This window comes from Oncorhynchus nerka, unplaced genomic scaffold, assembly GCF_034236695.1.
Source record: "Oncorhynchus nerka isolate Pitt River unplaced genomic scaffold, Oner_Uvic_2.0 unplaced_scaffold_1556, whole genome shotgun sequence".
NCBI classification, from domain to species: domain Eukaryota; kingdom Metazoa; phylum Chordata; class Actinopteri; order Salmoniformes; family Salmonidae; genus Oncorhynchus; species Oncorhynchus nerka.
In genome coordinates, this window is record NW_027039761.1 from 19,443 (window position 1) to 40,322 (window position 20,880).

At 43.2% G+C, this 20,880-nt stretch overlaps 1 protein-coding gene and 1 long non-coding RNA gene across 6 annotated transcripts in view; both read right to left on the reverse strand.

Annotated features, from left to right (window-relative positions):
- Nucleotides 1–496: 496 nt before the first annotated feature.
- Nucleotides 497–4,650, reverse strand: LOC135568494 (uncharacterized). The gene is made up of 2 exons (XR_010462649.1): nt 4,217–4,650; nt 497–1,114 (listed from the first exon to the last, which is right to left on the reverse strand). It is a non-coding gene; the product is annotated as an uncharacterized LOC135568494 (long non-coding RNA).
- Nucleotides 4,651–5,891: 1,241 nt separating this feature from the next.
- The window catches only part of LOC115118252 (B-cell receptor CD22-like), a 47,398-nt gene continuing 32,409 nt past the window's right edge, over nt 5,892–20,880 (reverse strand). For 2 of the 5 annotated variants that reach the window (XM_065015275.1, XM_065015276.1), the window contains exons 3-13: nt 11,244–11,321; nt 10,806–11,141; nt 10,474–10,674; nt 9,268–9,594; nt 7,806–8,036; nt 7,314–7,583; nt 6,945–7,202; nt 6,765–6,861; nt 6,632–6,671; nt 6,432–6,512; nt 5,900–6,337 (exon numbers count right to left, since the gene is read on the reverse strand). In XM_065015275.1, the coding sequence (XP_064871347.1) occupies nt 6,299–6,337; nt 6,432–6,512; nt 6,632–6,671; nt 6,765–6,861; nt 6,945–7,202; nt 7,314–7,583; nt 7,806–8,036; nt 9,268–9,594; nt 10,474–10,674; nt 10,806–11,141; nt 11,244–11,298 (1,935 nt within the window). In that variant the 5' untranslated portion in view covers nt 11,299–11,321 and the 3' untranslated portion in view covers nt 5,900–6,298. Of the gene's footprint in view, nt 6,338–6,431; nt 6,513–6,631; nt 6,672–6,764; nt 6,862–6,944; nt 7,203–7,313; nt 7,584–7,805; nt 8,037–9,267; nt 9,622–10,473; nt 10,675–10,805; nt 11,142–11,243; nt 11,322–16,633; nt 16,790–20,880 lie in introns of those variants that run through there. The other 3 variants (XM_065015277.1, XM_065015278.1, XM_065015279.1) reach the window with 3 other exon arrangements.

Sequence of the window (20,880 nt, forward strand, 5' to 3'; positions counted from 1 at the left end):
TTGGATGGGATGTTGATACTAGCATTATCTAGCATGTGGTGGTTTTACTATAGTTTCCGCTGTGTTGGATGGGATGTTGATACTAGCATGACCTAGCATGTTGTGGTCTTGCTATAGTTTCAGCATGTTGTGGTCTTGCTATAGTTTCAGCTGTGTTTGATGGGATGTTGATACTAGCATTACCTAGTATGTGGTGGTCTTACTTAACACCCACATGGCGATCAGTGTTGGTGATCACACGTTCTATGTATCTTGTGGAAATGTCTGTTGTAGTTTACTTGAGACACTTATGCAGTATATGCAGGCGTATTCTAGTAATGTATGGGGTCTATTTCTCTTGTTATCAGGCCATAATTTATTATTCTGTCATGGCTTACCGGTATATACCGTTAAACATTAGCCTTCAGCTCAGGTAGACTATACTGTAGGGTCTAGGGTGATTATGTAACGGTTGTCGTAGGTGGAAGAAGGTGAAGAGGACCAAGATGCAGCGTGGTACGTGTTCATGGTAAATTTAATAAAGAAACTGAACACAAGAACAACAAAAAACAACAAAGTGGAACAAACGAAACAGTTCTGTCTGGTGCAGACACACAAAGACAGATGGTTCTCAAAAATGGACAACGATAACCAGCTGCCTCTGATTGGGAACCATACCAGGCCTAAACATAGAAACACAACACCTAGACATACAACATAGAATACCCACCCACATCACACCCGGACCAAACTAAAAATAGAAACATACAAACAATCTATGGTCAGGGCGTGACAGTACCCCCCCCCCCCAAAGTTGTGGACTCCGGCCGCAAAACCGAAACCTAGGGTGGGTCTGGGTGGGCATCTGTTCGCCTCGGACTGAGGACACTTGCAGCGGGCCCCAAATAGACAGGAGACTCCGGCAGCGCCGGACAGGCGGGAGACTCTGGAAGCGCTGGACAGGAGGGAGACTCTGGAAGCGCTGGACAGGAGGGAGGCTCTGGAAGCGCTGGACAGGAGGGAGGCTCTGGAAGCGCTGGACAGGAGGGAGGCTCTGGAAGCGCTGGACAGGAGGGAGGCTCTGGAAGCGCTGGACAGGAGGGAGGCTCTGGAAGCGCTGGACAGGCGGGAGCACCTGGAGGGAGGAGACGGAGAGACAGTCTGGTGTGTGGGGCTGCCACAGGAGGCCTGGAGCGTGGAGGAGGCACCGGATGGACCGGACCGTGGAGGTGCACTGGAGGTCTCGAGCACCGAGCCTGCACAACCTGTCCTGGCTGGATACTCCCCGTAGCCCGGCATGTGCGGCGGGGTGGAACAGACCGCACTGGGCTGTGCTGGCGAACCGGGGACACCGTGCGTAGGGCTGGTGCCATATAACCCGGGCTGATGAGACGCACTGGAGACCAGATGCGCTGAGCGGCTTCATAGCACCTGGCTCGATGCCCACTCTAGCCCGGCCGATACTAGGAGCTGCGATGAAGCGCACCGGGCTATGCCTGCGCACCGGGGACATCGTGCAGCTCACAGTATAACACGGTGCCTGCCCGGTCCACCTCTCGCCACGGTAAGCACGGGGAGTTGGCTCAGGTCTCCTACCTGACTTAGCCACACTCCCCATGTGCCCCCCCAATAAATGTTTGGGGCTGCCTCTCGGGCTTCCTTGCCAGCCGTGTTCCCGCAAAGCGCTGGCTCCCTTTACCTGCTGCCTCCTCTCCTGAATGCCTCCACCTGTTCCCATGGGAGGCGATCCCTTCCAGTTTTTTTTTCATCAATTTACAAACAATACCCCATACTGACAAAGCAAAAACAGGTTGTTAGGAATTGTGGCAAATGTATTAAAAAAACGGAAATATCACGCTAACATGATTATTCAGGTTCTTATTCATTACTTTGTTGAGAAAACTTTGGCAGCGATTACAGCCTCAAGTCATCTTGGGTATGACACTATAAGCTAGGCACACCTGTCTTTGGGGAGTTTCTTCTCTGCAGATCCCCTCAAGCTGTGTCAGGTTGAATGGGGAGCATTGCTGGGCAGCTGTCTCTCCAGAGTTGTTTGATCGGGTTCAAGTCCGGGCTCTGGCTGGGCCACTCAAGGACATTCAGAGACTTGTCTTGAAGCCACTCCTGTGTTGTCTTGGCTGTGTGCTTACAGTCTTTGACCTGTTGGAAGGTGAACCTTCGCCCCAGTCTGATGTCCTGAGCTCTCCCGGAGCAGGTTTTCATCAAGGTTCTCTGTGTACTTTGCTCCGTTTATCTTTGCCTCAATCCTTCCTAAACTCCCAGTCCCTGCGGCTGAAAAACATCCCACAGCATGATGCTGCCACCACCATGCTTCACCGTAGGGATGGTGCCAGGTTTCCTCCAGACGTGACGCTTGGCATTCAAGGCCAAAGAGTTCAATCTTGGTTTAATCAGACCAGAGAATCTTTTTTCTCATGGTCTGAGAGACCTTTAGGTGCCTTTTGGCAAACTCCAAGAGGGCTGTCATGTGCCTTTTACTGAGGAGTGGCTTCTGTCTGGACACTCAACCATAAAGGCCTGATTGGTGGAGTGCTGCAGAGATGGTTGTCCTTCTGGAAGGTTCTCCCATCTCCACAGAGGAACTCTGGAGCTCTGTCAGTGACCATCAGGTTCTTGGTCACCTCCCTGAGATGCTCCCCCGATTACTCAGTTTGGCCGGGCGGCAAACTCTAGGAAAAGTCTTGATGGTTCCAAACTTCTTCCATTTAAGAATGATGGATACCACTGTGTTCTTCGGGACCTTCAATGCTGCAGAAATGTTTTGGTACCATTCCCCAGATCTGTGCCTCAACACAATCTTTCTCTGAGCTCTATGGACAATTCCTTCGACTCGAGACTTGGATTTTGCTCTGACATACACTGTCAACTGTGTGATCATATATAGACAGATGTGTGTCTTTCCAAATCATGTCCAATCAATTGAATTCACCACAGGTGTCACAACATCCACCGAAGTCGGCTCCTCTCCCTGTTTGGGCGGCGGCGTTCGGCAGGCGACATCACTGGTCTTCTAGCCATCGCAGCTCCATTTTTCATTGTTCCATGTGTTTTGTCTTGTTTCCCCGCACACCTGGTTTACATTCCCTAATCACACTACATATATATTCCCTCTGTTCCCTCCCATGTCTTTGTGTGGAATTATTTTGTTACTTGTTTTGTGTGATGCGCCAGGCTGGTTTTTCCCCGGGTACCTTGTTTAAGTCAAAGTATGTTTAATGGTTAAACATTTGCATCATTGTGACTGTTGTCGCGCTTTTCACTTTTGCCATTGGCTGGAGGTTTTTTGAAGCAGTTGCGTCCGTCTGTTGTTGCTTCTGCCAATTAAAGTGTGTGCCTTACAACTCTCTGCTCTCCTGCACCTGACCTCTATACCAGTAGAGCACAACCTGACAACAGGTGGACTCCAATCAAGTTCTATAAACATCTCAAGGACGATCAATGGAAACAGGAACTGAGCTCAATTTCAAGTCCGATAGCAAAGGGCCTGAACACTTATGTAAATAAGGTATTTCTGTATTTGTTTTTATAAATGAGAAAACATTTTGCTTTGTGAATATGGGGTATTGTGTCTAGATTGATGAGGGAAATAATCTATTTAATCCATTTTAGAATGAGTCTCCAATGTAACAAAATTTGGAAAAAGTCCAGAGGTCTGAATACACTGTAAATTGTTAAACATATTTCTCTGTGGTGTTTTCTTTCTGAAACTAAGTGGAGCCAGTTCATTAAAAAAAACTGAGTGCCCGTCTCAGCTGACACATAGGCTAAGATTGCACCAATTAGAGGCTAGTATCATTTACACTGTCACGGTCGTCATAAACAGGAGACCAAGGCGCAGCATTGTAAGCGTACATAACTCTTTAGTGAAAGAGAGAACACTGAACAAAACTATACAAAACAACAAAACGAACCGTGAAGCTATATGGCTAGTGCAAAACAGGCAACTGAACATAGAATAACAACTCACAAAATATCAGAAGAATATGGCTACCTAAATATGGTCCCCAATCAGAGACAACAATAAACAGCTGCCTCTGATTGAGAACCAATCTAGGCAACCATAGACATATAAACTCCTAGACTAGAAATACCCCAAGACATACAAAAACCCCTAGACAATACAAAAACTAAACAAACCACCCTTGTCACACCCTGACCTAACCAAAATAATAAAGAAAACAAAGATAACTAAGGTCAAGGCGTGACATACGCCTACCTTATTTGGCAGTCTATTTAGGATGACCAGGTCTGCTCACTCATCCTGCTGCCACTTGCTGCTATTATGAGCTGGCTTTTAGCTCCTCCCACCACCCCAGCCTCCACCTGTTAGGTTCTGTGTTCCTGCTGGGGGAGTGGTATAGTTTACTGCTACCCTGAAGGAGCAGAGCTAATGAATAGTTCAACATATTTCGACGTGAAATGTAATCAAATCTGGAAATGGCAAAATCTTATAGAAAAAGAGCAGAAGCATAATCTATTCCATTGATCATCTATATACGTACTGTATTGATCATCTATACACATACTGTATTGATCATCTATACACATACTGTATTGATCATCTATACACATACTGTATTGATCATCTATACACATACTGTATTGATCATCTATATACATACTGTATTGATCATCTATACACATACTGTATTGATCATCTATACACATACTGTTTGATCATCTATACACATACTGTATTGATCATCTATACACATACTGTATTGATCATCTATCATACTATTGATCATCTATACACATACTGTATTGATCATCTATACACATACTGTATTGATCATCTATACACATACTGTATATATCATCTATACACATACTGTATATATCATCTATATACATACTGTATTTATCATCTATACACATACTGTATTGATCATCTATACACATACTGTATTGATCATCTATACACATACTGTATTGATCATCTATACACATACTGTATTGATCATCTATACACATACTGTATTGATCATCTATATACATACTGTATTGATCATCTATACACATACTGTATTGATCATCTATACACATACTGTATTGATCATCTATACACATACTGTATTGATCATCTATACACATACTGTATTGATCATCTATACACATACTGTATTGATCATCTATACACATACTGTATTGATCATCTATACACATACTGTATTTATCATCTATACACATACTGTATTGATCATCTATACACATACTGTATTTATCATCTATACACATACTGTATTGATCATCTATACACATACTGTATTGATCATCTATACACATACTGTATTGATCATCTATACACATACTGTATTGATCATCTATACACATACTGTATTGATCATCTATATACATACTGTATTTATCATCTATATACATACTGTATTGATCATCTATATACATACTGTATTGATCATCTATATACATACTGTATTGATCATCTATATACATACTGTATTGATCATCTATATACATACTGTATTGATCATCTATACACATACTGTCATCTATATACATACTGTATTGATCATCTATATACATACTGTATTGATCATCTATATACATACTGTATTGATCATCTATATACATACTGTATTATCATCTATACACATACTGTATTGATCATCTATACACATACTGTATTGATCATCTATACACATACTGTATTGATCATCTATATACATACTGTATTGATCATCTATACACATACTGTATTGATCATCTATACTATATTGATCATCTATACACATACTGTATATATCATCTATACACATACTGTATTGATCATCTATATACATACTGTATTGATCATCTAGACACATACTGTATTTATCATCTATATACATACTGTATTTATCATCTATATACATACTGTATTTATCATCTATATACATACTGTATTTATCATCTATATACATACTGTATTGATCATCTATATACATACTGTATATATCATCTATATACATACTGTATTTATCATCTATACACATACTGTATTGATCATCTATATACATACTGTATTGATCATCTAGACACATACTGTATTGATCATCTATACACATACTGTATTTATCATTAGGAGAACAATCTAAATTCCAGCATTCACTCAGAAGTTAAAGGTCATTGTCTGGAAAACCTAATAGATAAGAAAGCAATATGATAGTACGTGAATAGCATTGTGAGGCCTAGCTTTGGTTTGATGCTGTAGCTCTTCAATCCAGGTTATGTGGTGGTTCTCTTCAGTCCAGGTTCTGTGATGGTTCTCTGAAGTTTTCATAATTGGAGGGCTAAGTGTCTATTTGAGGGGCTGTGTCACTGGGGAGTCCCTCACATTCTGAAAGAAGACACATTGAATGAGCACTTTACAAACCCCTCCCTCTAACACTTTTACAGACACAGACACACAAACTGCATTATAAAATACTTACCGCCAGGGTGTCGTACTCTGGTGACCTGGTCTTCATGTTCAGAGCTGTGTACGTCTCACTGTTAGGATCAGGATGGAAACTCTGCGGAGAGAGACACAGAAACACAATACTGTATAAAACACACATACATAAATGTATTTGCTTCCTGTCTGTTTCTGCTGTATTGGTATTGAAATAACTTGGGTTGTTGACATTATTACCAGTGTGTCTGCTGTGGCATCACTTCCTCCTGTGGATCTCCTGTAATGAGGGACAGAGTGAGTTCTGCTCTCTACTGACCTCTAGTGGAAGTTGATATGTTACTAATACAGTACATCTCAATGAGAGACTCACCTCTTCATATAGCAGTAGATGGTGAGTAGCAGAGCTCCAGCAGTCAGGACAGCCCCCACCCCCATCACAGGAACCCAGGAAAACACTGCTGCAGGATCTTGGGTTTATAAATCCATGATGTCAGAATGAAAAATGTAAAATTACAGAGCACCGAAAATGGATAGAATGTGTCATACTTACATGTAACATTAATATGGACAGGGATAGTCTCTCTCCCTATAATGTTCAGAGCCTCACAGTAGTATCCCTCTCTGTCCTCAGAGATGATGTTATGGATGGTGTAACTCTGTCCTGATGCTTTTGGTGAGGTTACGTTCCTCTTGTACCAGGTGTATTTGTCCACAGGTGGGTTGGCATCACTGCTGCAGGTCAGAGTCACTGAACTGCCCACTATTTCACCAGAGGGACTGACTGACACTGAGGTGTTCCTTGGTTTATCTGATGGAAAAATGTGTCACAATACTTTCCTTTTGAGGTCAGAATATATATCTGTAAAATCACAATTCAAGTGAAATAGAGTCGAAATTGGAGATGATATGCAATACTTACACAAAACATTTACAGGAACAAGCTTTGATATCTTGGCTCCAACTTCATTCTCAGCCTCACAGTAATATTCTCCTCTGTCCTCAGAGCTGATGTTATGGATGGTGTAACTCTGTCCAGAATGTCTCATTGACATGTTCTTGTATGTTACCTTGTACCAGGTGTATTTGTCCACAGGTGGGTTGGCATCAATGCTGCAGGTCAGAGTCACTGAACTGCCCTCCACTATTTCACCAGAGGGACTGACTGACACTGAGGTGTTGCTTTGGCCATCTGGTAAAGAGGAGGACATAAAAGGTAAGAATACACATAGTATAATGCAACAATGTGTACTCTTACCTTGCTTGTGGGGGGCCAAATAAAACCACCCGCAAGCCACATTTGGCCTGCAGACCACCAGTTGTGGAAATCTGGTCTATGTCATGGAAAAAGCAGGTGTTCTTAATGTTTTGTATAATCAGCGTGTAGTTCTAGAATTATATCCCACATACTCACATCTGACAGTGAGAGTCTCTTCAGGAGAGTGGAGACCCTCATGGCCTTTTACAGCACAGGAGTAACTGTCTGCATCACTAATGTAGTCTGAGTACAGTCTGGAAGTATCCTCCTTTACTTTGTGTCCGTTCTTGTACCAGATGTAGGTGGGGTTGTCAGTCAGAGTACACGTGCCACAGTTCAGAGTCACCCATCTTGAAAACAGTGAAGTTGTCATCTTTACCTGAAGATCTGGAGAGAAATACAACACACAAAATACTGTTTGAATTTACTGAGTTCTCTTCTGAAGAAATGATGCAAACCAGTCCTATTACAGTCTGTACAGACTATCATCCTGACCCTTATACTGAATAAACACAAATCAAGACGTGTTGAACTAACCTACAATAACTAGACTATTCATTTTGTTTGAATTCAAATTATGTTAGTTTGTAGATTGATAATGCACATTTGTATTGAATCTTGGTCTAGTATTTAACACAGTATTTATTACCTGTGACAGACAGAGTAACTCCGTGTCATATTGCCCTCCTAAATTTGAATAAACTATTTTAGAGACAATGACAGTCATTCTCTCTTTCGGGTCTCTGTTTCAACTACACTGAACAAAAATATAAATGCAACATGTAAAGTGTTGGTTTCATGTTTCATGAGCTGAAATAATAAATCCCAGAAATGTTCCATATGAACAAAAAGCGTATTTGTCTCATGCAGCGTGACACATTAATGCAGCGTGACACATTAATGTTCATTTCTCTACCATAAGCCGCCTCCAGCGTTGTTTTAGAGAATTTGGCAGTGCGTCCAACTGGCCTCACAACCGCAGACCACGTGTACAGAGAGTTGATCAGGCTGTTGATTGTGGCCATACACGTGGTCTGCGGTTGTGAGGCCAGTTGGACGCACTGCCAAATTCTCTAAAACAACGCTGGAGGCGGCTTATGGTAGAGAAATGAACATTAATTTATCTGATAACAGCTCTGGTTGACATGCCTGCAGTCAGCATGTCAATTGCACACTCCCTCAAAACTTGAGACATCTGTGGCATTGTCTTGTGTGACAAAACTGCACAATTTATAGCGGCCATTTATTGTCCCCAGCACAAGGTGCACCTGTGTAATAATAATGCAGTTTAATCAGCTTCATAATATGCCACACCTGTCAAGTGGATGAGTTATCTTGGGAAAAGAGAAATTCTCACAAACAGTGATGTAAACAAATTTGTGCACATCATCTGAGAGATGTACATTTTTTTTTATCATTTGGAACATTTGGAACATTTCTGGGATCTTTTATTTCAGCTCCTGTAACAAGCACATTACATGTTGCATTTTTGTTCGGTATGTCCTCTTATGTGAAATAGTACATTTGGTATTTTTCCATCACATAACACTACCGTGTCTGTATGACTGCCCTTAATAAGGTCATTACACTAATAGATGTGAGATGTGTGACAGATTACCTGAGACAGTCAGGGAGACAGGTGAGCCAGAAAACTTGTCTCCAGATGTTATGAATCTGAACCTGTACCCTGCAGAGTCACTCAATCTCAGGTCTGTGATTCTCAGGGTACAGTCACTCTCCTTATCCCCAAGGTACTCTATATGACCCTCATACCCTGGCACTGAGCTCAGATCTTCAGCATCCATACCAGACCATTTAGTAAACCAGAAAGCTTGTTTGATCTCATGATAACTGGGATATGTGTAAGAGCAGGATATGTCCACTGTTGACCCCTTCAAGGCACAGATACTCTGATGGGTGTAAGTCACACTCCAACACTTCTGACCTGAAAGACAAGAAGACAATATAATCCCTTTATATTACCAATACACTTATGTTGTTATGTTCACCTGCAAGAAAACCAAAAGTCACTCAAACAGAAGGGGGAAATACCAAAGTCACTAAAAAAGACCAAAATGAGACCGGTTTCTAGGAGAGGTTGTGAAAGACACTCATGGGGGTGTCCATTGAAAGTTGACTAGCAACAACAACTGGAACCAGAGACATGAGCACCCACAATATTTTAAGATAAGAAAAATAAGAAAAAAGTAAAAACCTACACCAAACTTGAAGACAGGAAACAAACCAAAAAGTGGAGAAAAACAAAAGCAGGGAAGATAAAGACTTGTTTTTCCAGAAATCAGTAAATCAAGTAAAGGTGTTGACTCTCCACATTTCTTAAACTTCATCATTTAAATATCACCTGGGCCAACAAAGGTGAAATACCTTCCCACTAACCAGATGGACAAGCGAGCACATGTGTAACACATACTGACTAACGAGGAGATCCCATCTCGAAAAAATAAACTAAAAGAAGTCCACACTGTTGATTAAGTAGGAACACTAGTTTTCACCAGTTAAAATCATATGCTGTGAAAGTAACAAGGATGTGACTAGTCCCTCAGCTTTGTAGGTTTTTTTCATTGTTTAAAAAAGGAGTGCAATGTTGTACAAGCACAAAAACATAATGAAAGGTATCTGGTAGAAGTAAATTCATCCATTGACTCTATTTTCATGAATTTGATTATATATCTTGAAGCCCATTCAACACTGCGTGGCAAAGCATACAGAACTAACGCAGAAGTGGACGTCACATTCACAGCAAATTCAATAATGATTGTCTGACAACCTGAAGCCAATTTTGGATAAAAAAGTCCACACTAACACTCTGCAGGAGAGAGGAGATCCTCATGGCCTTTTACAGCACAGGAGTAGCTGTCTGCATCACTAAAAGAGTCTGAGTCCAGTATGGAAGTATCCTCCTTCACTTTGTGTCCGTTCTTGTACCAGATGTAGGTGGGGTTGTCAGTCAGAGTACAGGTGGTGCTACAGGTCAGTGTCTTACCAGTCACCTTCACCTGAAGACCTGAAGAAAAACAATATCACTGTAAATCCCTTTACTGATTTATCACTCTAATACAAAGATGGAAGAAATCCTATGTTATACAGACATAAATACAAACCAATACAATTTTCCTATATTGAATGTAACTGTACCTGTGACAGACAGAGTGACTCCAGGTTTGCCAAAATATCTCCATTTCCCAGTCTGATCTGTAAATCTGAACATGTACGTAGCTGAGTCACTCTCTCTCAGGTCTGTGATTGTCAGGGTGTGTCCATTCATCTTATCACTACGGTACGTCACACGACCTTTGTAGTCTGGGTCATTACTCAGACTAACAGCATACTTTTTAGTGAACCAGAAGGTTGTTGTGACTGTATAACCACTGGGATATGTGTAAGAGCAGGTCAGCTCTACTGTTGACCCCTTCAAGACACAGATACTCTGAGTGGTGTAAGTCACACTCCAGCCATCCTGCCCCAGTAACACTGAAACACAGTCACACAACGGTATCAGAATTAAGACAATTAATTGGCTCACACTGATGCCTGTAGATTGAAAAACATGTCAAGCTATGAATGAGACCATACCTGTCACAGACCAGAAAAAGACCACCAACACACTTCCTGCTGTTCTCAAGGCCATTGTTGCATCTCCCACCCTGCAGTCTTAGAAACATAAACAACAACTCACTCTATAGCTGGTGAATAACTCCACCTGATACATTGAAGTAGAAACTGTAAATGGGGTACAGGGCCTCATTACTGAAAATGAACCAGGCTCATATTGTGTTGTGTTGTATTGTGCTATATGGTTGTCTATGTGAATACTGTCTGTCTGTAAGTCTATTTCACTATGTATGTAATGTGTGTGACGTGTTGCACGTCTGTCTTCGTCTGTATACTTAAGATGACATGATGTATAATGCAAAAATAATTTCCTCATTAATTCAATAAAGTCATCATCATCATCACCATCATCATCAACAACAACAACCACTTATTCAACAGGTCTGTAGAACTGTAAACACATATTTCTACATTGATTGTTCTGAAGCTGTTTTATTCTCAGATCCACAATTATAGGAGGATAAATGTCCAATCAGCAGCCTAAAGACTGACCACCAGGTTCAATGATAACACCTATCCTCAAGCTGTGAGGATAAACAGACAGTGACTAAAGACTGACCACCAGGTTCAATGACAGCTCCTATCCTCAAGCTGTGAGGATAAACAGACAGTGACTAAAGACTGACCACCAGGTTCAATGACAGCTCCTATCCTCAAGCTGTGAGGATAAACAGACAGTGACTAAAGACTGACCACCAGGTTCAATGACAGCTCCTATCCTCAAGCTGTGAGGATAAACAGACAGTGACTAAAGACTGACCACCAGGTTCAATGACAGCTCCTATCCTCAAGCTGTGAGGATAAACAGCAAGTGACTAAAGACTGACCACCAGGTTCAATGACAGCTCCTATCCTCAAGCTGTGAGGATAAACAGACAGTGACTAAAGACTGACCACCAGGTTCAATGACAGCTCCTATCCTCAAGCTGTGAGGATAAACAGACAGTGACTAAAGACTGACCACCAGGTTCAATGACAGCTCCTATCCTCAAGCTGTGAGGATAAACAGCCAGTGACTAAAGACTGACCACCAGGTTCAATGACAGCTCCTATCCTCAAGCTGTGAGGATAAACAGACAGTGACTAAAGACTGACCACCAGGTTCAATGACAGCTCCTATCCTCAAGCTGTGAGGATAAACAGACAGTGACTAAAGACTGACCACCAGGTTCAATGACAGCTCCTATCCTCAAGCTGTGAGGATAAACAGACAGTGACTAAAGACTGACCACCAGGTTCAATGACAGCTCCTATCCTCAAGCTGTGAGGATAAACAGCCAGTGACTAAAGACTGACCACCAGGTTCAATGACAGCTCCTATCCTCAAGCTGTGAGGATAAACAGCCAGTGACTAAAGACTGACCACCAGGTTCAATGACAGCTCCTATCCTCAAGCTGTGAGGATAAACAGCCAGTGACTAAAGACTGACCACCAGGTTCAATGACAGCTCCTATCCTCAAGCTGTGAGGATAAACAGCAAGTGACACACACACACACACACACACACTGTCACGCCTTGGTCATAGTGTTTTGTGTTTTCGTTTATTATTTGGTCAGGCCAGGGTGTGACATGGGTTTATGTGTTGTGTTTCGTATTGGGGTTTTATAGGATTTGGGATTGCGACTGATTTGGGGTGTGTCTAGTTAGGCTTGGCTGCCTGAGGCGGTTCTCAATCAGAGTCAGGTTATTCTCGTTGTCTCGGATTGGGAACCGTATTTAGGTAGCCTGGGTTTCACTTTGTATTTGGTGGGTGATTGTTCCTGTCTCTGTGTATTAGCACCAGATAGGCTGTAATAGGTTTCACGTTCCGTTTGTTGTTTTTGTATTTATGAGTTATTTCATGTATCGTTCCGTTTTCCTTCATTAAAGATCAGGAGTAACAACCACGCTGCATTTCGGTCCTCTCCTTCGACAGAAGAACGCTGTTACAGAATCACCCACCACACACGGACCGAGTGGCGTGGTAACAGGCAGCGACAGCATGAGCAGCGAAAGGAGGATTAATTATTCGGAGAATGGACATGGGAAGACGTGTTGGATGGCAAAGGTTGTTACACTTGGGAGGAGATACTGGCCGGAAGAGATCGCCTCCCATGGGAACAGGTGGAGGCACTAAGGAGAGCAGAGGCAGCAGGAGATAGGAGCCGACGATACGAGGGAACACGGTTGGCAAGGAAGCCCGAAAAGCAACCCCAAAAAATTATTGGGGGGTGGCTTAATGGGAGTATGGCTATGCCAGGTAGGAGACCTGCGCAAACTCCCTGTGCTTTCCGGTGGGCTAGAGAGACCGGGCAGACACCGTGTTATGCTATGGAGCGCACGGTGTTTCCAGTGCGGGTGCATAGCCCGGTGCGGTTCATACCAGCCCTTCGTATTGGCCGGGCTAGAGTGGGCATCGAGCCAGGTAAGCTTGGGCAGGCTCGGTGCTCAAGAGCTCCAGTGTGCCTGCACGGTCCGGTCTATCCAGAGCCACCTCCACACACCAGTCCTCCGGTAGCAGCTCCCCGCACCAGGCTTCCTGTGCGTGTCCTCGATCCTGTAGCACCAGTTCCAGTACCACGCACCAGGCCTTCAGTGCGCCTCGCCTGTTCAACGCTATCAGAGCCTTCCTCCTCTACAGCGCTGCCGGAGCCTCCTGCCTGTTCGGAACAGCCAGAGCCTGTCTCCTCTCTTGTGCTGCCGGAGCCTCCCGCCTGTTCAGCGCAGCCAGCGCTTTCCTCCTCTCCTGCGCTGCCGGAGTCTCCCGCCTGGTCAGCGCAGCCAGAGCCTGTCTCCTCTCCTGCGCTGTTGGAGCCTCCCGCCTGTTCAGCGCAGCCAGAGCCTGTCTCCTCTCTTGTGCTGCCGGAGCCTCCCGCCTGTTCAGCGCAGCCAGCGCTTTCCTCCTCTCCTGCGCTGCCAGAGTCTCCCGCCTGTTCAATGCTATCAGAGCCTTCCTCCTCTACAGCGCTGCCGGAGCCTCCTGCCTGTTCGGAACAGCCTGAGCTGCCAGTCTGCAGGGAGCTGTCAGTCTGCATGAAGCAGCCAGAGCTGTCAGTCTGCAAAGAGCTGCCAGTCTGCAGGGAGATGTCAGTCTGCAAGGAGCTGCCAGTCTGCAGGGTGCTGTCAGCCTGCATGGAGCAGTCAGAGCTGTCAGCCTGCATGAAGCAGCCAGAGCTGCCAGTCTGCAAAGAGCTGTCAGTCTGCAAGGAGCTGTCAGTCTGCAAGGAGCTGTCAGTCTGCATGAAGCAGCAAGGAGCTGCCAGTCTGCAAGGAGCTGCCAGTCTGCAAGGAGCTGCCAGTCTGCAAGGAGCTGTCAGTCTGCAGGGAGCTATCAGCCTGCATGGGGCAGCCAGAGCTGTCAGTCTGCATAGAGCAGCTAGATCCGCCAGTCAACCAGTCTCTTCCAGATCTGCCAGTCAACCTGAATCTTCCAGATCTGCCAGTCAACCAGAATATTCCAGATCTGCCAGTCAACCAGAATCTTCCAGATCTGCCAGTCAACCAGTCTCTTCCAGATCTGCCAGTCAACCAGTCTCTTCCAGATCTGCCAGTCAACCAGTCTCTTCCAGATCTGCCAGTCAGCCATGATCTTCTAGATCTGCCAGTCAACCAGATTCTACCAGATCTGCCAGTCAACCAGAATCTTCCAGATCTGCCAGTCAACCAGAATCTTCCAGATCCGCCAGCCAGCCAGGATCTACCGGAGCCTACTACCTACCTGAGCTTCCTCTCAGTACTGGGCTTCCTCTCAGTACTGGGCTTCCTCTCAGTACTGGGCTTTCTCTCAGTACTGGGCTTCCCCTCAGTCCCGAGCTGCCCCTCTGTCCCGAGCTGCCCCTCTGTCACGTGCTGCCCCTCTGTCACGAGCTGCCCCTCTGTCACGTGCTGCCCCTCTGTCACGTGCTGCCCCTCTGTCCCGAGCTGCCCCTCTGTCCCGAGCTGCCCCTCTGTCACAAGCTGCCCCTCTGTCACGTGCTGCCCCTCTGTCACGTGCTGCCCCTCAGTCCAGTGGGGTTCTGGGTCAGGACTATTAGGCCATGGTCGGCGGCGAGGGTGGATTATCCCAGGATGCGAGGGAGAGGAACTATGACATTTATGAAGTGGGGTCCACGTCCCGAGCCGGAGCCGCCACCATGGACAGACGCCCACCCGGACCCTCCCTATGGTTTTGAGGTGCGTCCGGGAGTCCGCACCTTAGGGGGGGGGGGGGTTCTGTCACGCCTTGGTCATAGTGTTTTGTGTTTTCGTTTATTATTTGGTCAGGCCAGGGTGTGACATGGGTTTATGTGTTGTGTTTCGTATTATGGTTTTATAGGATTTGGGATTGCGACTGATTTGGGGTGTGTCTAGTTAGGCTTGGCTGCCTGAGGCGGTTCTCAATCAGAGTCAGGTGATTCTCGTTGTCTCGGATTGGGAACCGTATTTAGGTAGACTGGGTTTCACTTTGTATTTTGTGGGTGATTGTTCCTGTCTCTGTGTATTAGCACCAGATAGGCTGTAATAAGTTTCACGTTCCGTTTGTTGTTTTTGTATTCTATAGTTATTTCATGTATCGTCAGTTCTTCATTAAAGACATGAGTAACCACCACGCTGCATTTCGGTCCTCTCTTTCGACAAACGAAGAACGCTGTTACACACACACACACACACAGAGCATCTGTAGTGAAGGCCCGTAAGGCCCATTGAGTCTGTATCAAAGTCTAAAGAGCTGGTTGTTATGGATATAGAAAAGTTAAAACACACATCCTACACACTATAGAGGTCAAACCTACTCTGGAGGCCACAAACTGCAGTGGCTCAGACTGCCAAATATCAGCTTGCACTTCCACCTGTCCAAGCTCCACGAGGGGCTAATATTTAAGCAGCTTCTCTGTAAGGGCCTGCTCCATGTATTCATCAAATGAGCAGCCCACTTCCAAAATGAGCACCCCCCCCCCCCAACAACAATATCTGGCGTATTTGGCAGGAAAACACATCATAATCAACATTAAACCAGCTTCCCCTTACACAAGAACGTTTATGCATGTGTGCTGTTGGTGAGACTACTTGCTATCAGGTCAACAAGGTGGTCATGTCTAGCAATGTACAAATCCCCCCCACACACACAGACATACACACAGACAGACAGACACAATGCAGTGTTAAAATTTTTGTCTGCATGTCTTTTCTTACCCTGGTTAATCATCTCATCCCTATGTAGATCAACACTCCTACACTGAGACACTTTATAAATACTGGTCCTGATGTAACAACCAAAACACAGCTCAAAACATAACAAGAAGTAAAATGATACATTACCCTCAAGTATATGACTTATGACTAAAAACAAATAACCAGAAAATATTTCAAGATATTTTCAAGAGTACTTACAGAGTGAAGTGAAGTGGAGAGGTCTTGTACAGTGAGTTAACTTACTGGTAGTGTGTGTCAACTGCTAGTAAGTGTCAGTTCTGTGGTTGATACATATTTATGTAGTCAGGACACAAGTAGCTGATGCAGAACAGTCCTTTCTTCCTCCTTAAGACATTAACATGCATGACGACCAGAACATCATGTCAGAAAAGGGAGGTTACTGTATTAAAATGGGCCCTACATTTCTAAAATGGACAAAATGTCTGTAACGGCTGTCGTGGGTTGAAGAAGGTGAGGACCAAGGTGCAGCGTGGTAAGTGTTCATCATTTTAATAAACTGAACACTAAATAGAAAGTAACAAAAAGAGAACAACCGAAACAGCTCCATCAGGTGCAACACACACTAAACAGAAAATAACCACCCACAAACAAAAGTGGGAAAACAGGCTACAAAACATAGATTGCCCAACCCAACTCACGCCCTGACCAAACTAAAATAGAGACATAAAAAAGGAACTAAGGTCAGGACGTGACAATGTCCCCCATTTCCACTTTTATTTAAATACAGCACCATGTTAACAATTTGTTGACTATTCTATATGGAATGTTTATAATATATTAGAATGTGTTGTCTTGTCCCTCTGAGTTCTACATGGAACAGGTCAAAGTTCCATTTACATTTGGTCAGTTCCATGATGTCATTCATTCTATTCTACAAACACATTCAATTTACTCTCCTCATCAGCTGCATCAAAGTGCTTCTGAAGGTTCCAGTGTTCTAGACTAGAGCTCCTCCTACTGGCATCTCAACATTACTACACCATCCTAATAATAATGTCCTCAATAATGTTGGGCTATTAACAACATTACAAACTGGAAATGAATCAAATAGAATGGTGAAACACAACACTGGCTACTTGACAAAGTCACGTTTAATCACACAAACACTGATGTCTGTAGTAGTACAATATGCCACTATCATATTATGTTACATCGTTGGCCCCTGTGTACAGTACTGGTAGTATCATTAGTTAGCAGAGACATCAGTATCATCATCACCACAGTCTGCTGTATTGACTGCTGCTGTCCATATACTGTATAGTCTAATGTAGCCTGCTATCCATATATAGTCTAATGTAGCCTGTTGTCCATATATAGTCTAATGTAGCCTGTTGTCCATATATAGTCTAATGTAGCCTGTTGTCCATATATAGTCTAATTTAGCCTGTTACCCATATATAGTCTAATGTAGCCTGTTATCCATCAATAGTCTAATGTAGCCTGTTGTCCATATATAGTCTAATGTAGCCTGTTGTCCATATATAGTCTAATGTAGCCTGTTACCCATATATAGTCTAATGTAGCCTGTTACCCATATATAGTCTAATGTAGCCTGTTATCCATCAATAGTCTAATGTAGCCTGTTGTCCATATATAGTCTAATGTAGCCTGTTATCCATATATAGTCTAATGTAGCCAGTTATCTATACATATTATAATGTAGCCTGTTATCCACATATAGTCTAATGTAGCCAGTTATCTATACATATTATAATGTAGCCTGTTATCCACATATAGTCTAATGTCTAATGTAGCCTGTTATCAATACATATTATAATGTAGCCTGTTATCATATATAGTCTAATGTCCTAAATGTAGCCTGTTATACATATATAGTCTAATGTAGCCTGTTATAGTCTAATGTAGCCTGTTATCCATATATAGTCTAATGTAGCCTGCTATCAATATATAGTCTAATGTAGCCTGTTATATATAGTCTAATGTAGCCTGTTATCAATATATAGTAGCTAATGTAGTGGTAGGGAGGCCAGGTGGATGAACGCAGTGCCCTTGTTTGGGTGTTACCCATATATAGTCTAATGTAGCCTGTTATCCATCAATAGTCTAATGTAGCCTGTTATCCATATATATAGTCTAATGTAGCCTGTTATCCATATATAGTCTAATGGCACAGGCAGGAGCCCATCCATCAATAGTCTAATGTAGCCTGTTATCCACATATAGTCTAATGTAGCCAGTTATCTATACATATTATAATGTAGCCTGTTATCCACATATAGTCTAATGTAGCCAGTTATCTATACATATTCTAATGTAGCCTGTTATCAATACATATTATAATGTAGCCTGTTATACATATATAGTCTAATGTAGCCTGCTATCAATATATAGTATAATGTAGCCTGTTATACATATATAGTCTAATGTAGCCTGTTATACATATATAGTCTAATGTAGCCTGTTATCCATATATAGTCTAATGTAGCCTGCTATCAATATATAGTCTAATGTAGCCTGTTATCCATATATAGTCTAATGTAGCCTGTTACCATATATATTATAATGTAGCCTGTTACCATATATATTATAATGTAGCCTGTTATCCATATATAGTCTATTGTAGTCTGTTACCATATATATTATAATGTAGCCTGTTACCATATATAGTCTAATGTAGCCTGTTATCCATATATAATATAATGTAGCCTGTTATGTAGTATTGTAGTATTTGGTAGCATTGCCTTTAAATTGTTTAACTTGGGTCAAACGGTTCGGGTAGCCTTCCACACACTTCCCACAATAAGTTTGGTGAATTTTGGCCCATTCCTCCTGACAGAGCTGGTGTAACAGAGTCAGGTTTTTAGGCCTCCTTGCTCGCACAGGCTTTTTCATTTCTGCCAACAATTTTGGGGGGGGTTTGAGGTCAGGGCTTTGTGATTGCCACTCTAATACCTTGACTTTGTTGTCCTAAAGCCATTTTGCCACAACTGACCCCAAGTATGCTTGGGGTCATTGTCCATTTGGAAGACCCATTTGCGACCAAGCTTTAACTTCCTGACATATGTCTTGAGATGTTGCTTCAATATATCCACAGAATTTTACCTCATTATGATGCCATCTATTTTGTGAAGTGCACCAGTCTCTCCTGCAGCAAAGCACCTCCACAACATGATGCTGCCACCCCCGTGCTTCACGGTTGGAATGGTGATCTTTGGCTTGCAAGCCTCCCCCTTTTCCTACAAACATAATGATGGTCATTGAGGCCAAACAGTTCTATTTTTGTTTCATCAGAGCAGAGAATATTTCTCCAAAAGGTACAAACTTTGTCCCCATGTGCAGTTGCAAACCGTGGTCTGGCTTTTTTATGGCGTTTTGCAGCAGTGGCTTCTTCCTTGCTGAGCAACCTTTCAGGTTATGTTGATATAGGGCTCGTTTTACTGTGGATATAGATACTTTTGTACCTGTTTCCTCCAGCATCTTCACAAGGTCCTTTGCTGTTGTTCTGGGATGGATCTGCACTTTTCGCACCAAAGTACGTTCATCTCTAGGAGACTGAACGCGTCTCCTTCCTGAGCGGGATGGCTGCGTGGTCCCATGGTGTTTATACTTGCGTACTATTGTTTGTACAGATGAACGTGGTACCTTCTGGCGTTTGGAAATTGCCCCCAAGGATGAACCAAACTTTTGGAGGTCTACAATTTTTTTCTTTTGGTTTTCCCATGATGTCAAGCAAAGAGGCACTGAGTTTGAAGTTAGGCCTTGAAATACATCCACAGATAAACCTCAAATTGACTCAAATGATGTCAATTAGCCTATCAGAAGCTTTCTAAGGCCATTTTCTGGAATTTTCCAAGCTGTTTAAAGGCACAGTCAACTTAGTGTATGTAAACCTCTGACCCACTGGAATTGTAATAAGGTGAATGATATATGTTATAAATTATGGTGTTGGCAGTTGCACTTCTTCCCTCAGCTGGGGCTCAGTCACTTTGGGCCCAGAGAGGGGAGAGGTCAGGCTTGTCTTTCACATATCCCTGGTACAATGCAGAATATCAGACAGGGAAGATGACAGGATGGAACATTGTCTTCATATGTGAATGTGTCTCTACCTGTTCTTAAACAATGTGAAGGGATGGCGTGATTAATGGGGAACACATTACTTGTCTCCACAATGTCTGTGCGCATTCACTCCCTCTTTTGGCAGGTGTATGGCAGTGTCTGGAACCATTCTATGTCCTCTCTGATGTTGCACTTATCCTGGGATAGTGTATGACCTAGAGGCTCACTCCCCTCAGTGAGCTTGTCAAAGAGTGGGGTCAAGAAGAGGTTTTACTTGAGATGGGAGTATCTAGAGTTGACAATTGAGTTATGCCATTGGATGAGTTGGTGTTTTTGTGCTATAAAGTACCAGGAACAAGATTAGAAGCTCGTCTTAGGGGCCAAACTGAACGATAATCTATAGTCAA